Here is a 25,187-nt window from a genome sequence, read left to right on the forward strand (position 1 = left end):
TTGTTCACTGTCATTTCTGTCCTGCTATTGCCTCCTCCTCAGTCTTGTTACCTCAATTATTCTCTGTATCCTGACTGTATATAAATATTTGGAGCAGGGAGTGAACGGGGTTAAAGTGAGCCCTACTAATGGCTGACGGTATACCCTTGTAAACATTGTTGTTGGATCACTGCCCAGTGACTGTTTTTAATTAGTTGATCCACATTTCATATTGTAGCCAGCATGCTGTGTAACCGTTCTTGCTTCATGTCACTCCCCTCATCCGTCCTCTCTCTCACTCTCCCTCTTTTTTTTTTTTTAATCTCTAACTTTCTTTGCTGTAGTACAGTGAGAGTATCATTCAGTCCAGCTCTGTGCTCTCCTGTGTGAGGGGATTCTAACAACACCAGACCCCATAGGAGTAGCAAGCCCCCCAAATCTCCCTCCCCCCCATTCTTTCCCTCCCTTTCTCCTTCTACTTGAGAAGCAAGAGCAAAGTAGACAATCTGCAAAAACTTACACAGGACCAAAGAAGAAAACTAAACCCACTCCCTGAGGCTCCCCCCAAGAGCTAGCAATCCATCGGGGCCTCTGGGAGTGAGAGCTCAAAAATGGATAGAAGGCTGATTTTTCTTTCTGTTTCTCTCTGCTGCTTGGGGTGGATGCCAGCCTCTGGACAGGTGGAGAAGGTCAGAGTCATGTTCACACCCATGATCTGCCGTGTGCACTGCGTGGGGGACCGCTGCAGGAACCAGTGTGAAAAAGGGAACTTGACCACGGTCTACAGCGACGAGGTCGCCAAGAACAATGGGGAGCACGGATTTCGAGCCTGTGAGTATGACTTCATTCTCTCGTGTCTTGTACAGAAAACATGCACGGAAATCATCTTTGTCATTCATGGCAATCTGTAGTAGCTTAGCACCTCCTTGCATGTGTTTTACAAGACATCCCAGCTGTGACTGCATTGTGATTTTGATATTGCTAAACAAAGTCTATATTGTGGAAAAGTATAATGTTCTCAGATGCTATAGAGAGTATTGTCTAATTTGTACGGCATACAGATTGGGAACATACAAAGAGTGGGCTAATGCAATTTACTGTACGCCAACTTGATTTTTATACACAGCTCATAGACTAGATGGCTGAGATAATCCTAAAGGAGCCTAAAAACTCTCAATTTACTCCTAAGAAATGAGCTGTGTATAAAAAGCAGCTTGGCATGTAAGTTATCCTATCCCACCCATTGGCGATTGATCAAATTTTGCAACTGACGCCAGGAGCAGGCAACCTTGGTAGGGTGGAGATCTGCTTTAACTACCAAACTGTGCAACCCCCGAATGGGGCAGTTTATTACTATTACCTGAAAAGTACTGGGGACCAAGAGCAATGTAATGTTCTCACGGTGTGCATAGGTCTACAGCAGAGGTCTCCAAATGTTTACTGTCCTTCAGACTTTGGGAGGCCAGACTATGGCCAGTGTGAGTAGAAAATGCCCTGAGAGTACACAATGCCCCATCATTGGTATCAGTGGGAGAAATAGTACCCTATTGTTGGTATCAGGGAAAGGAATGGTGCCCCATCATTGGGAGAAATGGTGCCTCATTGTTAGTCAGTGGGGGGGGGGATAGTGCCTTTTATCAATGTCAGGAATAGTGCCTCAAGGGCCAGATAAAGGCAAGCAAAGGGCCACATCATCTGGCCCCTGGGCCACAGTTTGGAGTCCACTGGTCTACAGCTACTCTATAATAGACTCTCTATTGACATTTGTCCAAGGTGCTAAACTGTTATCTGTCTTCGAGTTTCATGAAAAGTACACATTTATGTCTGACCCTCAGGCCTAGGCTTACATCTATACAGGTCCCTATTTGTACCTCTCTGCTGGTTCCTTGGTCCTGCAGCTGTACAGGTTGTTCTTCTGTGTAGGTACTGCCAAGGGGGAACAAATACTATCTGGAGAAGAATATACTGTAGGCTAATGGTGAAGCACCTACTGTAAGCTAGCCAAAAGTGAGATGTGACAGTTCAGAAAAGTACCTTCAGGCCCTTAGAGGACCCTTTCTTTGCGCATCATGAAAAGCTACAATTCAGTAAATCTCCTGTGATTTCCTCATTTCTGCCTACGAGACAATAATATGGAGTATTGGACTGTTTCTTTTCATATCTGCCTTGTCAGGAGAGCTTAAGAGAATGTCCAACAAACCAAATGCACCAGATCCGTTGTGATGCTGGTTTCCTTATATCTGCAGATTTCCTTATTTCTGTCTACGAGATAATAATGCGAGTATTGGACTATTTGTTTTCATATCTGCCTTGTTGGAATGTACGACAAACCAAACCCATGAGATCCCTTGTGATGCTGGTTTCCCTATAGCTGCAGATTTTGTAACATTTGACATTTGTGTGCATCAAATGCTACTGTTCAGATCAACTGTGCATGCTCCACCAAAATATTGCTACCGGTTCTTCCAGCCGCTTTGCTTACACTTGCATATCTCTTTTACTTTTGGGCAAAAACTTTCTTACAGAAATTGGGAATGATGTCATTTCAATCCAATAGGGAATTGTAACAATGGCAGTTTTTACACACACCCTTATGTATGTTGCAACAAGAAGCCCTTTTCATTCTCCACAAAATACCTAAAAAACTTTAAGGTTTACAACGGGTTTCTCAAGCAGGGTTCCTCCAGAGATTAAGGGTTCCTTGAACAATGTGAAATTTCTGCCTCTCAGATAAGTTCCCACCCACACCATTGATCTTTTTAAGCTATCTGTAAGCCCTTGTACACACCGTCTGAGATTCTGACAACCAAATTTTGTCCGAAACTGTTGCATACACACGGTCGGACAAAGTTGTCGGAAAATCCGACGTGATTACGTTATTTTGTTACGACGGGACTACGTTCACGCTAGTAGCCAATAGCTTTGGTGTAGGAATTTGATCTGAGCATGCGTGGCACTTTGTCCGATCGGAATTCTCTACACATGATCGGAGTATGTCCGATTGGAGCATTTTGTTGGAAAATTTTACCGGCAAGTTGGAAAAGTTGGTCCGTCGGAGTCCGATGCAGACCACACACAGTCGGAATATCCGACAAAACGGTCCGATCGGACACATTCCGTCGGAATCTCCGCCCGTGTGTACAAGGGCTAAGGGGTAATTCTTCTCAGTGACCACAAGTGTGGGGAGTATTCATCCCACTGACCATTACAGTAAAGTAGAGTAGATGCAGACATAGTAATTTTTTAGCAGGGGTTCCCTGAGACCATTAAGTTATTTCAAGGGGTTCTCTGTATTGAGTAGGTTGAGAGAGGCTGGTTTGAAAGAAAGAGGGTGAAGTTTTGCAGGTGCTCTGTTGCAGAACATTTACATGTAGAAAGTGTAGCTCTACAAAGACAGATCCAGTCTTTCATAGATTGGTACTGCAGGTAAGTGCGTATGTATGGAGTAAATGCCTTTGCAAGATTCTAAAACAACCTTCCTCAACTTTTTCAACAAAGAAGGACCCTTAAAATAACTTTCCAGTCTCAGGGAAACCCTGCTAATAATTACTATATCTACATACAGCTCATGGTACAATAAAGTGATGGTCAGTGACAGGAGCAGACTGACCATTGGGCCACTCGGGCACTGCCCGAGGGCCCCATGACACTAGGGGGCCCCATTAGGGTTGCCAGCCTCAGTAAAACCAGGGACAGTATGTAAAAAATTGTGTTTTTTTTTTACATCTGTCTCTGAAATGTCCCTTACTGTCATTCTTTTGGTCTAAAAATTCTAAGATTATAGCTACCCCACCTCTCCAGTACCTTCTCAGCCAATAGAAGCATGTCTTTGTATAGTGTGTGATTGTATACTGTGTGTGTGTGTTTGTGTCTACTGTGTGGCCCCATAATCTCTGATTGCCTGGGGGCCACTTAATCTCCTATTGCCCGGGGGCCCCACAAGTTATCAGTCCACCCCTGGTCAGTGAGACAATTGCTCCTTACATGCATGGTCAGTGGGAGGAATACCCCTCTTATAGATAACTAAAAAGATAATTAGGGTCAGTAGTCAGGGGCGTAACTATAGGGGGTGCAGCAGTTGCGACTGCAACCGGGCCCTGTGATGCAGGGGGCCCATGCAGCCCCCTCTACATATGGCTGCTCTTTAGTTGTGCATTACCCGCATGACCTGTGTCCTCAGCCGGCTCCTCAGAGTACCCCTCTCCTGCTCCATGCATTGCCGCTCAGTCCGATGTCTGTTCTCCCCAGCCAGAGTCCCGCCCACCCCTAGTCCGGCCCACACTGTACTGCATACTTCTCCCGGGTAAACAAACTTTAAGCACACAGATGCAGTTCAGCCCTATGAGAGCCGGCTCCCCGGAGGACACTGCAGGCTTGTCTGCCAGCCCCCCCCCCCCTCCTCCCCCGGTCATACACAGATGATGAAAGGTCTTTCTGGGAGATATGCTGATCGCCTGTCCAGCACACTGGATGGAGCCCAGGCCAACATGGATCAGTGCGCGGCCTACAGCTTGGTCATGGTGAGTGAGAGGACCCCATCCCCCACACATCATTACATACCCCCTCCATCTCCCCCTGGGGACAGGGACCCCTTCTCACCTGGGGGCAGTAACTTCATATGCCCTGGAGAACGGGGACCCCATCCTGCCTAGGGACAGTCCCCCAATGGGGCACCTAAAAATGAAAAAAATAATAATTAAAAAAAAATACTGATACCAGTGGTGGAACTACAGGGCTCACAAAGGTCATACCTGTGACCACGCCCTGGAGTTCCACCACCAGACTCGGAGGGAAGGGCCCTGGCTGGGGTTCAGGGGGGCCCTTCATGGTTTCTTGCATCGGGGCCCTGAAGGTTCTAGTTACGCCACTGTCAGTAGTAAACTTATTTGTGAGGCAAAAACTGCCCCTTACTCAAGGAACTCTAATAAAATAGAATGGTTGGCATCTAGTCAGTCTGAGAGGGGGTGGAGAATTATTATGATGGTAGTTTTGGGCTTTAAGAGAAGGGTGGAAGCCTCAAGATGGCCCTGGAACTATGCAGACATCATCAGACAGGAGATCAATTATTCACAGCTAAAGGAACTCCTATCAATCTCTGGAGTAACCCCAGGTTTCCATGGAACCTTGTTTGAAAAACGCTCTTCTAGATTGTCATGTGCTGACCAAAACATCTATTACGACACATTAAAGTTCTGGATGTTGCATCACAGTGAGGTTCATGCACAGAGCAGGTTGGGCCAGAGGGTATTGTAGAGGATGGCTGTTTCTTTCCAAGCTAGACTCTTATTCCTGACGTATGTCCTTATTAGAGGCCTGCAGAACCTCATTCATATGAAATACCGTCTTGAGAAGTTAAATTATACTCCACATGCTATTAAGCATAACAGGCCACATCTGTGCACATGACCTAACTTTCTTAAAGCCATTAAAGCAACATTATTTATGAACTGATATACAGAGCTGATTCAGTAAAGTGTTTGGGCTCAAGTGCAGGAGTGTAGGCTGCAGCACATTTTTCTGTTGTTTTTAAGGTGGCTGATTGAAGCCAATCGTACGCAACCACGGGAAGTTAGAGATCTGCTTTAAGTACTGTGAAACACATTAAGACCTACCGTGTTTGGGGGTAGTGATCCTAAACAGGCAAGAAAGGAATATAAACCTAGAAACAGAGAAACGTGTGGAGGTCAGTTAACAAAAAAGGTTAGCTTTCTTTCGAAGTGTTCAGCAGAGACAAAGCAATGAGCTCAGCAGTCTCTTTTCATGAGTCCAGCATGTGTAATTCTTGCTACCCAATAAGGATACTTGAACTATGCATTGCAATAGGTGGATCTATGGGGTTGATTTACTAAAGGCAAATAGACTGTGCAGTTGCCCTCTGTCAGTGCAGTTGCTCCAAAGCTTAGTAAGTGAAGTAAGGATTCACTTTGCAAAGAGTACCCAATAACGCGCGTAGCGCCGGCTCCTGAAGAGCACGCGCTATGTGTTTTTCTCCATTTAACATTCATGAAACCGCAGTTTGGTTTTAGGGTCAATTACACTAAATTATGGTTTCAGTGCCAGTCTGGCTGGATTGCACTGTGTTCTGCTTGGCCATGTGTGGCGCTGTAATCTTTGGTGGGTCTGAGAACGCAGTTCAGCTGGGTGCATTGAGTGCCACTTTTTCTCGGAACCAGCCCAGTGGGAGTGTCATCTTGTTGTGCATTCTGGGAGAGGGTACTTAAGGTACTGGCATCATGTGCTTCTGGATTCCGTTCCAGAAGATCTTTCTGTCTGTTTGGTCCTGGTCCTCCTGACCAGCCTCCATGGCTCTCATGGCCTGGGGTGTGGATCCATCCAATTCTGAGTCTCGGGGCTGGCTAGCTCAAGGCCAAGTAACTGGAGGGAGGATTCGGAGGTGGTCCGGTGCTGTCTCATCTGTGGAGAGGCCCAGCAACTGAAGAAGCAACCAGGGGAGGACTCTTTGGGAGAAGGCCATGCTGAATGCTGGTTTCTCAGAAAGAGCCTGGATGCTTAGTTGAAAGACCCCAAATGAATCTACACTCGTACGGTATCGCCGGGTTGGCTGCAAGATACTGGTACCGTATGAGGGCTCTCTAAATTGGTCTATGTCCTTCAGTTACTACAAGTGTTCTATAACAAGTCTGTGGCAGAGTCTTTACTACAAGTGTTCTACAACAAGTCTGTGGCAGAGACTTTATTCAACCGTTCCATATGTAAGTCTGTGGCAGAGGCTTGCTTTATCTGAACACTCTATTGCCTGCTAGGCCTAGTGAGAGGAGGTCTATCCGTGTTTTGTCTACTTCTTTTTGCAAATAAAAATCCCTAAAGCGGATCCAGTGTCAGTTTCTACAATCCTTTGGGTCATCAATCTCAGAAAACCCCTAGACATACACGAGGTTAAGAAGGTAACTGTAAGCCCTTGTACACACGGTCGGACATTGTCCGAAACTAGTGTTGCATACACACGGTCGGATAAAGTTGTCGGAAAATCCGATCGTTCAGAACGTGATGACGTTCGTTCGTTACGATGGGACTACTTTCAGGCTAGTAGCCAATAGCTTTGATCTTGTAATTTGATCTGAGCATGCGTGGCACTTTGTCCGATCGGAATTTTCTACAAACGAAGTCCGATCGGATCATGTTGTCGGAAAATGTTATACCCAGCTCTCAAACTTTGTTGGTCGGACATTCCGACGGAAAAAGTCAGATTCAGCTCACACACAGTCGGATTATCCGACAACATGGTCCGATCGGACATTTTCTGTCAGAATGTCCGACCGTGTGTACAAGGGCTAAGCCCAATAAAATCAACAGCTCCTTCGGGGGTCAGTGCTACACGTGCAAGGAGAATAAAAAAAAAAAAAACAGCATTTTTGCTTGCACATGATTGGGTGATGAAAGTCAGCTGAGTTTCTGCTCATTTAGCTCTGGAGCAACTGCACTTTGCAAAGTGTGCAGTCGTTTTCTCTTTAGTAAATCAACCCCTATGGCCGCGTACACACGGGCGGACTGTTCGCCCAACTTTGTCCGCTGAACAGTGTTTCAGCGGACAGTCCGCTCGTGTGTGGGCTTCAGCGGACAGTTTCAGCGGACAGTCTGACGAACAAAGTTTTTCGGAAATCGCGTAAAACTGTCCGCTGAAACTTGGTTTGAGCGGACAGTCCGCTCGTGTGTAGGCTTGTTCGTCAAACTAAGTTCCGCGCATGCTCAGAAAGGATTTACACGCCGAAGGTTGCATTGCAGTGTATAGGACGTTGTTTTTCTAGTCCCGTCGTATGTGCCGTTCACGTCATCGCGCACGGTTTCAGCGGACTGTTCGTTCATCGTGTGTGGTCAAGTCCGTTCATGCTAATTTTGAGCGGACTGTTTGTCAAACTGTTTGAGGAACAAGGTTGGGCGAACAGTCCGCGCGTGTGTACGCGGCCTATGTGTCTCTGTTTTACTATAGTGCTAGATAGCCATGTGTATGAATATAGAGTAGTTTGCAGAGGGTTAATAGATAATACATCATTCAGTACAAAGCCTGACTTACTTTTACCCACTTTAACTGGAATGGACAGCACTGATGAAAGACAGCGTAGTCTCATTACACACAGGAACAGCCCATAATAAACAGCACTCTTTCAGGAATGTGGTGTATAATGGCTAAGCATGATTTGAGTTTAGTCTGAATACATTCAGATCTCTTAAGGTGAAATTCCAGTATAAACTATGCTGCTTTAACATTGCCACAGCTATCATGTTGCAATTCAGATATTATTGTGCAAATGAAACAAAAAGATGAAACAATAAGATGATGTAAGGTGAGCTACTCAAGGAGGTCCCATTTGTCACCAATATCTCTAGTCTTGAAGCTACCCTCCTTCTCTTCTTGCACCAAGTTCCATTGGTAGAAAAATAATTTAACAGCACTAATGATATATTACTAATCAGCAAGATATAACATCATGCCAACTATGTATTTATTTTGGTAAACTCTAAACTCTAAAGCAGGGATATGCAATTAGCGGACCTCCAGCTGTTGCAAAACTACAAGTCCCATCATGCCTCTGCCTCTGGGTATCATGCTTGTGGCTGTCAGAATCTTGCTATGCCTCATGGGACTTGTAGTTTTGCAACAGCTGGAGGACTGCTAATTGCATATCCCTACTCTAAGGCCGCGTACACACGGGCGGATTGTCTGGCCAACTAAGTTCGTCAGACAATCCGACAGACAGTCCGTCCTACTTTTGAATGAACAGACTTGACCACACACGATGAACACATCCGCTGAAAGCTTGCGCGATGACGTTTACAGCACGTACGACGGGACTAGAAATACGACGTCCAATACACTGCAATGCAACCTTCGGCCGTGTAAATCCTTTCTGAGCATGCGCCATACTTGCCTACTCACGAGCGGACTGTCTGCTGAAACCAAGTTTGGACGGACTGTATTACGGAAATTCCGAAAGACTTAGTCCGCCAGACTGTCCGCTGAAAAAGTCAGCTGAAGCCCACACACGAGCGGATTGTCCGCTGAAACACGTTTCAGCGGACTAAGTTGGACAGACAGTCCGCCCGTGTGTACGCGGCCTTAAGGTTGTTCAACAACTCTTAGCCCTTGTACACACGGTCGGACATTCCGACAACAAAATCCGTCTGATTTTTTCAGACGGATTTTGTCCGAAACTGGTGTTGCATACACACGGTCGGATAAAGTTGTCGGAAAATCCAATTGTTTGTAACGTGATGACGTTATTTCGTTATGGAGGGACTACGTTCACGCTAGTAGCCAATAGTTTTGGTCTAGGAATTTGATCAGAGCATGCGTGGCACTTTGTCCGATCGGAATTCTATACAAACGATCGGACAAAGTCGAATCATGTTGTTGGAAAATTTTTATGTCCAGCTCTCAAACTTTGTTGGTCGCACATTCCGACGAAAAAGTCAGATGAAGCCCACACAAGGTCGGATTATCCGACAACACTTTCCAACGAACATTTTCCGTCGGGCATATGCCGCGTACACACGATCAAACAAGCGGGTGGAAAAGTCCGGCAAACTGAAGTCCGCCAAACAATCCCCTCGTGTGTAGCCTCCGGCATACTTTTTTGACCCAAAAGTACGGCAGACTTAGAAAGTAGTTTTACACTCAAACCTTCCCGCCGGACTCGCATTTCGGCGGACAGTCCGGCCGTGTGTATGCCACTCCGCTGTACTTTTGAAATGTACCGGAGAAAAGTCCGCTCATTTCGAACGGGTCTCCAGGTAGGCGGGGCCGGCGAAGGAGACGTCGCTGGCCCCGCCGCCTGGTATGGACTTAAAGGGGAACCCCAATGCCGAAAAAAATCGTCGTGAGGGTCCCCCCAGGTCCACATCAGACCCTTGTCCGAGCACGCTACCCGGCCGGCCAGGAAAGGGGGGGACGAGCGAGCGCCCCCCCCTCCTGATCCGTACCAGGCCGCGTGCCCTCAACATGGGTGGTGCCTTGGGGAAGGGGGGGGCCACGCGGCCCCCCCACCCCAAAGCACCTTGTCCCCATGTTGATGAGGACAAGGGCCTCTTCCCGACAACCCTGGCCGTTGGTTGTCCGGGTCTGCGGGCGGGGGGTTTATCGGCATCCGGGAGCCCCCTTTAATAAGGGGGCCCCCGGATACCGGCCCCCCACCCTATGTGAATGAGTATGGGGTACAATGTACCCCTACCCATTCACCTGTAAAATAAAGTACAAAAAAAACACAACACACAAGATAAAATTGTTTATTGCACAGCTCCGGGGGTCTTCCGTCTTCGGGGGTCTTCTCGCCGGACTCCTCCGCTATCTTCTTGTAGCTCTTTTGCTAGCGGAGGAGCCCGGCTTTCTTCCTCGCCGCCGGCCTCTTCTTCTGACTTCGGGGGTCTTGTCCCCCTCTTCGGTTCTTCTGCCGGGCCACCGCGCCTTCTTCTAGCTCTTTTACAGGCGGTGGCCCGGTCTTCTGTCGCCGCCGCCACCTTCCGTTCTTCGACAGAAGACCGGGCCACCGCCTGTAAAAGAGCTAGAAGAAGGCGCGGTGGCCCGGCAGAAGAACCGAAGAGGGGGGCAAGACCCCCGAAGTCGGAAGAAGAGGCCGGCGGAAAGGAAGAAAGCCGGGCTCCTCCGCTAGCAAAAGAGCTACAAGAAGATAGCGGAGGAGTCCGGCGAGAAGACCCCCGAAGACGGAAGACCCCCGGAGCTGTGCAATAAACTATTTTATCTTGTGTGTTGTGTTTTTTTGTACTTTATTTTACAGGTGAATGGGTAGGGGTACATTGTACCCCATACTCATTCACATAGGGTGGGGGGCCGGTATCCGGGGCCCCCCTTTTTAAAGGGGGCTCCCGGATTCCGATAAGCCCCCCGCCCGCAGACCCCGACAACCAACGGCCAGGGTTGTCGGGAAGAGGCCCTTGTCCTCATCAACATGGGGACAAGGTGCTTTGGGGTGGGGGGGGCCGCGCGGCCCCCCCTTCCCCAAGGCACCCCCCATGTTGAGGGCACGCGGCCTGGTACGGCTCAGGAGGGGGGGGGGGCGCTCGCTCGTCCCCCCCTTTCCTGGCCGGCCGGGTAGCGTGCTCGGACAAGGGTCTGATGTGGACCTGGGGGACCCCCATTCCGATTTTTTTCGGCGTTGGGGTTCCCCTTTAAGTCCATACCAGGCGGCGGGGCCAGCGACGTCTCCTTCGCCGGCCCCGCCTACCTGGAGACCCGTTCGAAATGAGCGGACTTTCCTCCGCGTGTGTGGGCGAGTCCGTTCATTTCAAAAGTAGGGCAGATAGTACGGCGGACTTAGTACGCCGTATTAGTCCGCTGAAAAAGTGCCGTGTGTGGGCAAGTAGCCCGTTCGGAAAGTCCGACGTACAGTCTGGCGGGAAGTCCGCCAGACTAAGTATGTCGGACAGACGGCTACGTGTGTACGCGGCTTTACAGATCCACATCAAACTAAGATGTATAGTAGTTCCCATGAAGAGCAGAGGAGGAACATTCTGATTGGATTGGGGAATAGTCTGTTTTGGGGTGGGGGGATTTTGTTTGGCTAGGATGAATCCATTCCAATCTTATCTGAGGAGGCGTAGCCAGGGAAATGCCTACAGGCATACAAATATTCTACAATCCAACCATCCAAATGGGCAGATAGATCAAACATTCAATAATGTCTATAGGTACCACATAAAAAATATTGTGTATTTGCAGTGAGCACATATTTTGAAGGTTAATGTACTGCTTGTAATTTTTGTCACATCCACAATTTTACAGACTTGCCATACTCCATTTTTTGGGTAAATCCTTTATTAAATAGGTGTTCTGAAAATTGCATACGGAAAAAAAGATACAATATTATCATGGGCAGGACCATGTCAAAAGCAGTATTAACATGAATATGACAATTTTAGTTTACTTTCAAGAGTACAAAATACAAGTAACTGAATGTTTACAAGAAGAGGGCGTTCCTTTCAGTAGTGGTTTTCTAACATAAGTGGAAAAGAATTCAGGGAAAAAGTGAGACTGGCACTGTGGAATTCAGCTCGCCATTATGTTCCATACACAAGAGACGGGGACAAAGAGGGGGGCGGGGTGAGAAGGGGGAATAGGATGTGGAAAGGGGAGGGGTATAGCGGTAGATGTTCTCCGAGCGGTCAGAGTAGAGAGGGCCAAGTAAGTAAAGGCGGATGGGGGGGGGTAATGGGAAGTATAAATGGGGTGGGGGTGGGCATGTGGAGTGTAGTGGGGTGAGTTAAGTAGGGATAGAAAGGAAGGATTCAGAGAATGGGGTATGGAGATCCAGATGGGATAACCTAGGAAAAGTGTAGGGTTGGGTTCCTTTGGGCACATTGGAGTGGGAGTGGACTAGAGTCAGGTTGTTCTGGATATAAGAGTTTTGCCTTTGTCTGAATAGAGAAATATTACAACATACAGTGGGGAAAATAATTATTTGATCCCCTGCAGATTTTGTAAGTTTACCCACTTACAAAGAAATGGAGGGTCTATAATTTTTAAGTATAATTTAAATGATAGAGACAGAATATCAACCAAAAATCCAGAAAAAAACACATGATACAAATGTTATAAATTGCGTTGCAGTTCAGTGGGTAAAATAAGTATTTGATCCCCAAGCAAAACATGACTTAGTACTTGGTTGAATAACTCTTGTTGGCAATCACAGAGGTAAGACTTTTCTTGTAGTTGGTTACCAAGTTTGCACACATCTCAGGAGGGTTTTTGGTCCACTCTTCTTTACAGATCTTCTCTAAATCCTTAAGGTTTTTTGGCTTTCACTTTCCAACTCAAAGTTTCAGCTCCCTCCATAAATTTTCTATAGGTTAAAGGTCTGGAGACAGGCTAGGCCACTCCATGACCTTAATGTGCTTCTTCTTGAGCCACTCCTTTGTTGCCTTGGTGATATGTTCTGGGTCATTGTCATGCTGGAAGACCCATCCACGACCCATCTTCAGTGTTCTTTTATACCACTAACCCATGTACATTATCAAACAAGTCTATGGTAATTCAAAAGCAGGTTGAGGCAAATTAGGAGGTATTATCAGGTCAGAAGGAGGTCATCTCAAGTGCAATACAATCTGCCCAATGTATGAATTGGCTCATCAATAGCTGAAATTAAAACTGGCCAAAGACCAAACAACCACTTATGTTGCTTGTGGGATTGGGCCTACCATGATGGTTTTAAAGTTTGAACCATTGATAATGGGTGAAAAAAAGTCTGTGTACCTTTATTGCCTATGGCAGAATTATGATAGATGTCAAAAAGTTTTATCAAAACATTGACTTTTCTAAAACTTTTCTCCATTGAGCTGCCTGTTATTTTGGGTTCTTTGTTCTTTGCCTCGACTCAGTGAACAACCTTGACTCCTTCGACACACCTGGTTACACAAATGGTCCTTTCCCTAAAGGAATAGAAATATACTTATTCTGCACACAACTGTACACAAGTACCAAGGAATAGGCACCAGTATGACTGTATACAGTAATATGGTACATAATAGTAGTCATGATACATAATAGAATCTCCGATACAGTATATATATATATATATATATATATATATATATATATATATATATATATATACATACTGTATATATACACACACAAATATACATGTAATAAAAGCAAAATAATTATTACAGAAATAGTGGAAGTTGGAAAATAGAAGTATTGTTGGGATTTTTCCATGGTCCAGGTAATTTGTTCAGTTTTCATTCACCACTACTTTTACTTTTATCTGCCACTTTATGGTATCGGTCTCTACTAAACCTCTTCGATGATTCTATTTTCCAACATCCACTATTTCTGTAATTTTGAATGAATGAATGAATGAAATACTTATATAGCGCACAATGCGAACTGAATCGCCTCTAGGCGCTGTGGCGAGCTTTGATCATCTGCTAAAAGAGGAAGGTCTTGAGTTTTTTCCTAAAAGCCAGGTGATTTTCTTCCAGGCGGATGTTTATTGGTAGAGCATTCCATAGCCGAGGCCCTTGGACAGCGAATCTCCGATCCCCCTTGGATTTATACCGGGCTTTGGGCACGAGGAGGAGGTTTTTGTTGGCTGATCGAAGACTGCGGTTTGGTGTGTAATGATTTATTTTCTCCATTAGGTATTGCGGAGCTTCTCTATGCACGCATTTGTGGGTGAGGCAAAGGGTCTTGAACGTGATCCGATTTTTTACGGTTAGCCAATGTAAGCTCCTCAGTGAAGGAGAAATGGATTCCCAGGGTTTTTTTCCTGTTATCAGCCTTGCCGCCGTGTTTTGGATCAGTTGTAATCGCGCAAGTTGATATTGTGGTAATCCTATGTAAAGCGAGTTTGCGTAGTCCAGTCGTGAATTAATGATTGTTCCAACTACCACTGCTTTGTCATTCTTTGGGATAAAAGGGATGAGTCTGCGAAGCATGAATTTTATCTGCACTTGCTTGGACTTCACTGACACCTCTTACATTAATAATAATAATATCTGTCCTGCCCTTTACCAAGTACAGGACACTTTGCACACCATATAAATGTAGCACTAACCCCCAAAGGAGCTGCTGAATTTTTATTGGGCTTAACGTTACTTCACCTGCTCACTGTGTCGGTGTTAGGGGTCCCATTATAGAGTGAATTAAAGAATGTTAGCTCCGACACTTAGGCCGCGTACACACGGGCGGACTGTTCGCCCAACTTTGTCCGCTGAACAGTGTTTGGGCGGACAGTCCGCTCGTGTGTGGGCTTTCAGCGGACAGTTTCAGCGGACAGTTTGACGAAAAAGGTTTTTCGGAATTTCCGAAAAACTGTCCGCTGAAACCTTGTTTCAGCGAACAGTCCGCTCGTGTGTAGGCTTGTTCGTCAAACTAAGTTCCGCGCATGCTCAGAAAGGATTTACACGCCGAAAGTTATAATGCAGTGTATAGGACGTCGTATTTTTCGTCCCGTCGTACGTGCCGTTCACGTCATCGCGCACGGTTTCAGCAAACTGTTCGTCCGTCGTGTGTGGCCATGTCCGTCCATGCTAAGTTTGAGCGGACTGTTTGCCGAAACTGTTTGACGGACAAAGTTGGGCGAACAGTCCCCGCGTGTGTACGCGGCCTTAGTCCGTTTTCCAAAGATTTATTTGAAATAAACAAGGTTTTGCAATAGAGGGTTAAGGGGAGTTCAGGTACCTTGTAATTGCGGGTTAGAGGTATTTCCTTGATCCAGAGGACAACCAGCTTCCACAGACTGGATCCAGCAATCACCGGATAGGCCTCTCTCACTGACCTAGCAGACGATGGGATGCTCAAACAAAGTCTCTGCCACAGACTTGCCAATTTGAATAAAATCGTTGTACAATCCTCTGCCACAGAAAAGCACAACCAGCAACTTGATAAGAAATTTAAGAATTGACACACAGTAACAGTTTCATTCAGCCGATCCGGTGATACTGTGCGGTAGGTGACCCGGGATGCGTCCTCCAACTAAGTCTCCAGGCACTTACAGAGATACCAGCCCTGTTGCTCAGTCCTCTCCTGGATCCTCCAGTCGCTTGGCTTCTCCCCGCAGGCAAGACAGCACACCACCACCCCTGGATCGGTAGGCCCCAAGACTTCTGGGCCTACCCTTTCAGTTACAAAGCCTCGGGCCTGCCGGCCCTGAGACACAGAAACAGGCAGCACACACCCCAGGCCAGGAGGGCCATGAGGTCGGGATAACGAACACGGAAAACGAACCCCTCAAAATGGCGTCAGTACTTTAAGTACCCCCACCCAGAATGCTCAGTGGGTGAACCACTCCCACTGAGCTATTTCCGAGTAAAAGGGGTATTCAATGCATTCAGCCTGTTGCATTTCCAACACTTACCGGTGGTGACAGCGACACCTATGGCCAAGTGGAAACTAGCACAACCCAGCTGAACTGGTACAGAAACCAGAACTTTGAAATAATTAGTCTGAGCCAAGCTGCAGCTTCAGACAGCTTAAATTTACAAAAACAATAGTGTCTGCTCATTAGGAGCAGGGAGCTACATAAATTATATTATTCCACAGCAGTCCATGCCTGGTTTCAGCACTCATGGTCACCCTTGACTATTTTATTCCTCCTTGGATGTTGTCCTTGTTGGGCCTGTGGTCGCCCCATGCCATCTCATCTCCTGGTGGTGATGCTTTTAGGGGGTCTCCGATCCTTAGTGCCACACTCTCATCATACAGTTACGTCTGTAAGTATTTTAGAGTGTGGGGGCTTTTATGGGTCCAATCTTTATTCTTATTTTTCATTATCATCCCTTTTTCTTGGCAGGGTCAGACCTTATAGATATTTCTTCTATTATATATTACATATCTCAAGTCACGTGCATGCTCCTGAAAATTGGATCAATCCATGAAACGCGTAGAGATGTTAAATGCTGTGTTTCAACCTACCATGTGTTCTATTAGATACTCTCCTTATCTGTATTATGTGACAATAATGGTCTACTTTTATTACATGTGTATATATTTGAACTTTATTGGAAATTCTATTAAGTATCATGACTGCTATTATGTACCATATTACTGATATAATTATTACATTTTTTTGTTGTTTACCTATGTGCTTTATTCAAAGTCCCACCACCCTTTCCCCATTCTCATTTAGACAGGGATGGAGGCACTGGACCTTACCAGGTCTCCGCCTCACGCAAAGTCCCAAATTGTTATTTTCTCTAAAATAAAAGAGTTAATTTACCCATAGTACACTGATCAGTGGAAGTTTCGACTCGGGTACTTAGCTGTCGGCAATGCTTCCGCCTCTGCATTCAGGGCACTCCGGCCTCCACACCCTGATCCCCAGAACTCTGGTCCTCTGCTCCTCTGGTGGTAGGAGGCCAGTGTGCGCACAATGTGTTTCCCCCGTAGCAAGAGGAAGTCACTCGGTATACAACCCATGACAATACAGCTCTCCCATCCGCCTCATAACAGTCTCTCCCTTTCTGGGAATAGTACATTTTAGTCCACCAGTCCATTAACTGTCAAAGCAGGCTTCTTCTCTCAAACTACATTTCCCACAGATCAATGAGCTCTTTCTGCTTGTCAACTCTCCCTACTGGGTGCAGGCAAGCTAGTGTTAATTCATTTAGCCTGATGGTCCAGTGGGAACATAGAAAGCAACTGCAGCACACTGTCCTAGAATCACTATTCTAGCCATGCACCTTGCATAATTTGCTTTAATTCAGCCCACATATATAATAGCATCCCTGTAAAAAAAAAAAAAAAAAAAGTAGGTTTGTGCTAGCCTTGTCTACAAATTCCCCTCAAAGGCATCTGCCATCACAACTTCTCAGTTAGCTCCATAGACCATAAAACCTGGGGCATGCTAATATGTAAACATCTGCTTCCCGCTAGGAAGAGAGTGCTTAGTCTTGACCAGGGTAGTCTAAAGGTCCCTCTTTTACCTGTTACCCATTCCACTCCAACCCCCACCCCTTTTACCACAACCCTGAATGATGAGACCACACCTTGCTTTGGAGTAAAATGGCCATAACAGCCTTTATTACCATTACTCAAACACTCCAATCAAAATATATATCTCAATATATAAATAGCCAAATATATATGTCTAACCATAACCAACATCAGGTATAACGAATAGCATATAAATAACATGCCCGGTCTGGTGATCTCTGACGGTGACCCATATTTTACCAAACAACCAACTCACTGCGGTACCCACTTCCACTTAACCAGGCCTCCAGCTGTGACCGCTCGGAGACAACTTCCGACAGTGATAACCATAAAGGTATTCCATCCAACGTTCAGGAATACACCGGAGGGACCCATAATAGCAATGGGCCCCCCACCCCTTATCAGATGACCTCTGATTTACCGCCAACCGTCAAAGACCACCAGACAAACACCGCCAACCCAGTTCCATCCGCACCGCTGTCATGACATCCGATCCTTGCCACCTGAAATAGAACAAAAACAACAACCGAAATACCCCAGCAACCTAACAATAGGGAGGGAGGGTGGGAAAACTGCCTCCTCTCGCTGTCCCTTCCTTCGCACTGCCCGTTGCTCCGCCCCTTCCTCCTTTTAAAGCGCTCCTCCCCTTCCATTACATTCTCCACTTGCTCCTCCCCCATAGCCTCTCTCTCTGCACCTTAACCCCTTAGACCTTATCCACCCTGTCATGTCCGGCCCTTCCTTACTTCCCTTTCAGTCCATCCACTGCGGGCCTCTCTTGACCAGGGTAGTCTAAAGGTCCCTCTTTTACCTGTTACCCATTCCACTCCAACCCCCACCCCTTTTACCACAACCCTGAATGATGAGACCACACCTTGCTTTGGAGTAAAATGGCCATAACAGCCTTTATTACCATTACTCAAACACTCCAATCAAAATATATATCTCAATATATAAATAGCCAAATATATATGTCTAACCATAACCAACATCAGGTATAACGAATAGCATATAAATAACATGCCCGGTCTGGTGATCTCTGACGGTGACCCATATTTTACCAAACAACCAACTCACTGCGGTACCCACTTCCACTTAACCAGGCCTCCAGCTGTGACCGCTCGGAGACAACTTCCGACAGTGATAACCATAAAGGTATTCCATCCAACGTTCAGGAATACACCGGAGGGACCCATAATAGCAATGGGCCCCCCACCCCTTATCAGATGACCTCTGATTTACCGCCAACCGTCAAAGACCACCAGACAAACACCGCCACAGCCCGAAAGGGTGACTCCCTTACCCTTAAGGGCCACCCCACCCCCACAAGGCCTTAGAATACCGTCTTGCAATCCCAAGGACCACCCATCGATCCCCACCTCGGCTAAGTGCAACCCCATTCCGTCCAACGCACATACCCCATCGCACGGCAGCACCCGGTGCCGAACCACGAACCCGCTATGCTGGGCCCCAAACCACCCCACCACCTTGTGTACCCTCAGACGGGTCCAATGATGCCCCCGACCAAACGAGCCCAGCGCCATACCGTCCCGGCTAAAATGTCTGATCAGCCCACCACTATACCCGCAACACATGACGCTCAACCTCCCCGAACAAACGTTCCCACTTCACCCCCGGGACCCCCAACCCCCGCAAGCAAGCCTCACTCCGAGAAACACCGAGTTGCCTGCCCCCAGGACGTTGGTCTCCTCTCCTATCCCCCAAACACACATAGGAGTGCCCCACGATCCAGACAAGGCGAGCCATACCTCCATCTGAAAAGAAAACCAACAGCACAAAACCAGCCGTCAACTACCACCATTGCACCCACCTCCACAGGAAAACAGCCACACCACCCTGCACATATGTAAATAACTTCCACTTGCGTTGTGCATGCGTGTCCACTTATCCATTTATATATTTATTTATTTATTTATTTATTTATTTCTTTTTCTTTTTTTTTTTTTTTTTTTTTTTAATAGAAACCCACTCAAACCACCACCAACTAAGGCCTAACATACGTACGAAACCACCGAGATTCCCATCTCCCACTCCAGCGAACTGCCGTCTCAACCAGCCCACACCGGGCAGCCTCAGTGACCGCCCGATGCGGTAGGAGTGTGACGCAAAGCCCCTGCTATCCAAACCCACCTCCCGCAAACACTTCCGGAACACCGAAAATTGGTACCCGATCAAAAAAGGACCCTTCCTCATCCCACAGGAAAGGCCCCCCGGCACACTTCCCAAAAACCCTGAACCGCTGCCACGGGGCAAACCCGGGACACCAGCACCCCCTTCCCCTGCTGGTCCGTTTTGGACCTGCGCAGCCAGAGCCCCACCCGATCCCGTCCAAACGCACCATGCCGTTAAACAGACCCCCAGTCACCCTCTCGGTCGGGCTCCCCAATTCCCCGATCCGAAACGCCCCATAAAAGCCAAAGAAAACGCTGCTGTGAACAGCCGCGCCTCGTAACCTGAAGAGCAAACAAACCCCAGCCGATAACAGATCGCCGGCAGGTTCGTGAACGGGACCGGCCTCCGCGCATCCCCCGTCCAGCCCTGCACGCGATAACCTTTTACCGCCCGTCGCACCCAGAAATCTTAGCGTTTTTTATTTTTTTTATTTATTACCATCCACCCACCACGAGCTAAACAAAACGTCAAAACACGCCAGTTTCCGGCCACTCGAGGAAACCGACACCCCTCGCCCCCCATTTCTGCCCACAAAGTAGAGCACAAACCGCCGCCTACCGCGTCCCCGATCACCGACCCCTGCTCCCGAACCAGAACCAACCATTTTGCCCAAACCGTGAAGAAGGCCGCCCACCTAGACGCGCTCACCAACTGCCCGAGCCATCCCGCAGCCACCTAATCCACCCCGGGCAAGGGACCCCTCCCGCTTCCGCGCCCGGAGCAAGCTCCCTGAATCTGTCCCCCTGAAAAATGAGACAGGGAGTCAGCCAGCTCAATTGCCACGCCCGAGATGCGTACAGCGTAAAGAAAACATGCAGCTGTAAACAACGAAAAACGAACTACCGCATCAGCCGTGTAACCGGAGGGGAAGTAGCTGACATGCGGCTAACCACCTGCTCAACACCCATGTCGTCGTAAATGCGCAACTTCAAACCCCGACACTCCTCCCCCCACAGCTCCAACGCTAACACCCCCGGAAATAGTGTCAACAAAACCAGATTCCCCAGGAAAGCCGCTGCCTCCCATGTCTCTGGCCAAGGCCCCGCGCTCCACTTGCCCCCTCAAATAACGCCCCGTACCCGGTAGAACCCGCCCCATCTGTGGCCAAGGCCATGTAAAAGTCGCTAACCGGGCCCGCCATCCAATTGTCCTACCATTGTAGGAAGCCCAGAACTCCTGCCAAACCCGCAAATCCTCCCTATGGCCCCTACCCAGGCGCACTAAGTGCGTCAGAACGCTGACCCTCCCCGTAGCCGCCGACAGCCGCCCGCGGAAAATCCCTCCCATGGGAATGATCCTACCAGCGAAGCGCAGCTGACCCCGGATTGACTGCAACCTCCGCAACTGAACCATAGTTCCGCGCCAGTGGAACCCCAAAGCCAAAAGCTCCCATGAGGAACAGGGAGCAGCCGGAATGCCGATTCCACATCGGCCTTGGCCATCAGTGCCCCTTGACCCCACCGCCGCACCCACCGGACTGCCGCGCTGAACGACGTGCAGGACACCGTGCACCGCTGGGTCAATAACCGTGTACTGAGCCCCCTTATCGGAAACGACAGGCGATGGAAGAGTCAACATTTCCCCACTTGCGTCTTGGGGACCACCCCCAATGGGAAAACCACCCAGTTGGGCCAAGGCCTACCCCAAACGGCCCCCCGCGTCCGCCACCCCCCTAGTAGCCTGTCAGCCACGAACCCCGGACGCTGCAATGCCGACTTCAACTCCTTCGCCACCAGCGGCACCGCTGGCAGCGACAGGTAATCCTGAAGCCATGTCGAAACAACGCCGGCACCCGCGCCGCCGCCCTCTCCGGATACCTACGCAGAAAAGGAAGCATCCACGCCCGTATCACCGGCGTCCACCCGCTTCCGAGCAGCATCCCCGACTCGACCCCCTATCCGGAAGCACCGAGACAGCGTGTGTGCTCCACCGCAGCCGGAACACTCACGCCGTAATCCGCACGCTCCCCCGAACTGGCATGCTCGCTCGTCGAACTGCCCCCAGACCCCCATTCCTTTCCGGCCGGCAGCCCAGAGGTAGGCGCACACCCGGTCCCCCCGCGAGGAAACAGGCGGGGCCGCGCCTACGACATAAGCCTCATCCAGAAGCTGATGTCCTAGCGGTCCCGGCGCAACGCCGGCCGCACTGCTATGTGCGGCCGGAATTGCCCGACATACCGGGGCCACCACCCCCCCCCATACACCCTATGGGCCGTCCCGATCGAGCCATAGAGCAGAACAGCGCCAAGCCATGCTCGGGGCTCCGCTCGCCAAAATGGCAAACGCCCGTAACCAATTAGGAAATTGCGCGGTAGAAAACCACCGCTCGTCCTCATCCTCCTGCGGGGAATCATCGGGCCTGACCCCATCCACTCTAAACTGCACCAAATGGGAGAGGCGAGAAAGTCTCCCCTTACTCCCCTTTCCCGAGCCTTACCCGCACCTCCTGCGGCCAGTGGGCCCCCAGCGGCCCCACGAACCACCTGTACACCACCCACCACGCCGCGTCGGCGACCCGAACGATGTCCGACCGTACCGCCGCTGCCGTTTGTTCGTTTAATTCTATATTTTAACATGGTCGCGTCCACCACTGGTGCACCCACCGCCCCTCCCCCACTGGAGTCGGCACAGAAGGTGCCAATGGCGGTGTACCCCCCATGCCCCCAGGAACCCCCCCAAGCACCCCAGCCAGGGGAGCCCCCCACGGGGCCGCCGGCGGCGGCCGCGCCAGCCCCCAGTCAAACCGCCCCACCAAGGCCCGCAGCCCATCCCGCAAAACCTGGCAACCGTGCGGCAGGTTCAGCACCCTCGCTGCCCAGTCCCGCCGCCTGAACCCCCCCACGCTGAGGCCCGCCCCACATGCACCACTGTCCTCCCCGCGCCTGCCTGTACCCCGCAATGCCGCAGACTATAAGAAAGCATCTTGTGACTCACCTGGCTTGTCCAGGAACGCCCCCCACAGCCGGACTGGTGACATCCCCTGCTGGATCTGGTACCTCATCATCCGGAATCTCTCCTTCGGACCGATCATCCCGTCCCCAGGTAGGCGGGGGGTGTAAGCCCCCCGGGGGAAGAGACCCCGGAGGCCGATGCCACAACCCGCAGTGGTGCCGCCACCCCTCCGGCCAAGACCACCTCGGCAGACTGGCGATGTGGACCAGACCTGCCAGCCCCTGGGGAAGCAGACACCCGGGCGCCACTGCTGGCCTTCTGTTTGGAGCAGCCTGCAGGTGATCCCCGCTCCTGACCAGGCTGAAGTGCTGTCCCCCTGATCCCCGGTAGAGCCAGCCCGAGCAGCCATCCCTCCTGCCGAACTGGGCCCCGCTGCAGAGTCCCCCCCCCCTCCCCCCACCCTCATTCTCCCAAGCTCCCCCGCCTCGTGGCATGCCCGCCCCACCCCCCTCCGCACGAAACGAGGTGGCCGAGTAGCAGGCCCAGGCAAGAACAGGGCCCCGCTGCAGAGTCCCCCCCCCCCCCCTCATTCTACAAGGAAGCTCCCCCGCCTCGTGGCATGCCCGCCCCGCCCCCCGACACAGGCCGGCGGCGTGATGACCGCCCGAGGCCCGCAAAGTCCACCCGAGTCCCCCTCGCCGGGGGGAGCGATCGGTCGTCCCCAGGGCTCCGCACTAAACGAGGTGGCCGAGTAGCAGGCCCAGGCCAAAAGAGCGCCGAAGGCCGCGACCGCCACGTGCGCTGCAGACTCTCACCCCTCCTGTAGTCCGGTCCCGCCGCAACCGCCAGCCACCCGAGATGCTCCTTCAGCCCGTCCGGCCCTCGTTCCTCCGTCCGTCCGTCCGTCCGTCCGTCCGTCGCCTCAGCCCCGCCAGGAGTGTTGCAAAGTCCGCCATCACCGAGGAGCAGTGGTGTAAAACTGCCTCCTCTCGCTGTCCCTTCCTTCGCACTGCCCGTTGCTCCGCCCCTTCCTCCTTTTAAAGCGCTCCTCCCCTTCCATTACATTCTCCACTTGCTCCTCCCCCATAGCCTCTCTCTCTGCACCTTAACCCCTTAGACCTTATCCACCCTGTCATGTCCGGCCCTTCCTTACTTCCCTTTCAGTCCATCCACTGCGGGCCTCTCTTACTCGTTGATAATTTGAACAACACCTAGGGCTGTCCACATTGCATTACTCTGGCATGAACTGGTCCTTCTTCAAAAGGGAGACAGTAAACCAATCCTTGCTTTATGGTTGCCCCATCAATCATCAGGTGTGTGGTATTACTAACCATTTGGGGGCATTGAAGGAGGAGGACCTAGGAATAAATGCATAAAAGAACACCAGGGATTTTAAGGCACTTTGAAGGCTAACTGACTGGTGGCACATTACAGACAAGGAGGCCAAGTACAGCCAAAATACCAAAATACACTATAGGTCCAACTGTGATCCAGTCAGGAAATTCAAGTGTGGGAATTTATGGATCCTTAACAATTTACATCTGTAATCTGGTATTTGTTACTGATGTTTGGTAGACCAGAGAGAGTGCTTTGCCTTCCTTCCTTTCCTCAGAAAATCTGGTAGGGAAGGTTTCACAATTTCCATGCCTGGAGATGTTTGCTGTGATATTTATGAGGTCAAACCAACTCAAAAGGAAAAGGTCACAAAGACGCATCTTTTATTTTCCTGGTGAGACAAATATTATGTTAATAAAACTTCAGTAAAAGGCAGTGGAGCGAAGAATATTATTTCCATCTATAATAATCTCCAGGTGAGAGACGTACAGTTGGGTAACTTTCATGAGAGAGAGTGAGAGAGGGCCCCTTTCTGAAATGAAGACTCCAAGATGCCACGAGTGGATGACACACACTTTCCAAACGCCACAATTATTTATTGCGCAGATGATGTAGCTAGATTTGTTTTATCACAATGGCAATCATTTGTTAAATAGCATCTGTCAGCCTCAGTGTAAGCAATCTATTTTATGGCCGAACAGTAAAAAAAAGGCCTATGAATGCACTTGTGCTACTGTGCTACTTTTGCTTTGTTACTCATGAAGCCACAAAGATACCACACAATTTCCAAAGCCTCAGAGCAGCAACACGCACCTTATGCCCCATACACACACTCGTATTTTACGATGGAAAATGTGCGATCATGTTTCCAGAAAATCCAACCGCATGTGGGCTCCATCGCAAAGTTTGAGAGCAGGATCTAAAATTTTCCGACAACAACAAAATCTGATCGCATAAATTCCAATCGTGTGTAGACAATTCCAACGGACAAAGTGGCACGCATGCTTAGAATAAACTAAGAGGCGAAAGCTATTGCCTACTGGCCAGTTTATAGTCCCAACGTACGTGTTTGACGTCACCTCGTTTGGAACGATCGGAAATTCTGACAACTTTGTGCGACTGTGTGTATGCAAGACAAGTTTGGGCCAAAATCCGAAACAAAAAAAACTATGGATTTTGTCGGAATGTTCGGCCGTGTGTATGGGGCATTAGGTTGTGAATTGTACAATGTATTAAAGAAACATAGTTCCATGCATTGTGGTGCACCATGGTGCAAAACATGATGCACGTACATTTTTTTAGACATTTCCGTGCATTACCAAAATGAATATGAATTGCCTTAATGCAATGCTCATTAAAGCACAACAAATGTTAATGCTGCA

At 49.1% G+C, this 25,187-nt stretch overlaps 1 protein-coding gene across 1 annotated transcript in view; it reads left to right on the forward strand.

The window, feature by feature from the left end:
* Window positions 1-25,187, forward strand: part of LTBP4 (latent transforming growth factor beta binding protein 4) — a 343,681-nt gene that overhangs the window by 136,745 nt on the left and 181,749 nt on the right. Inside the window, exon 5 of the mRNA XM_077482606.1 lies at window positions 649-810. Within this exon, the coding sequence (XP_077338732.1) occupies window positions 649-810 (162 nt within the window). The remainder of the gene's footprint in view (window positions 1-648; window positions 811-25,187) is intronic.

This window comes from Lithobates pipiens, unplaced genomic scaffold (assembly GCF_037356315.1).
Source record: "Lithobates pipiens isolate NorthernLeopardFrog02 unplaced genomic scaffold, aLitPip1_a1.2 Scaffold_1, whole genome shotgun sequence".
Classification (NCBI taxonomy): domain Eukaryota; kingdom Metazoa; phylum Chordata; class Amphibia; order Anura; family Ranidae; genus Lithobates; species Lithobates pipiens.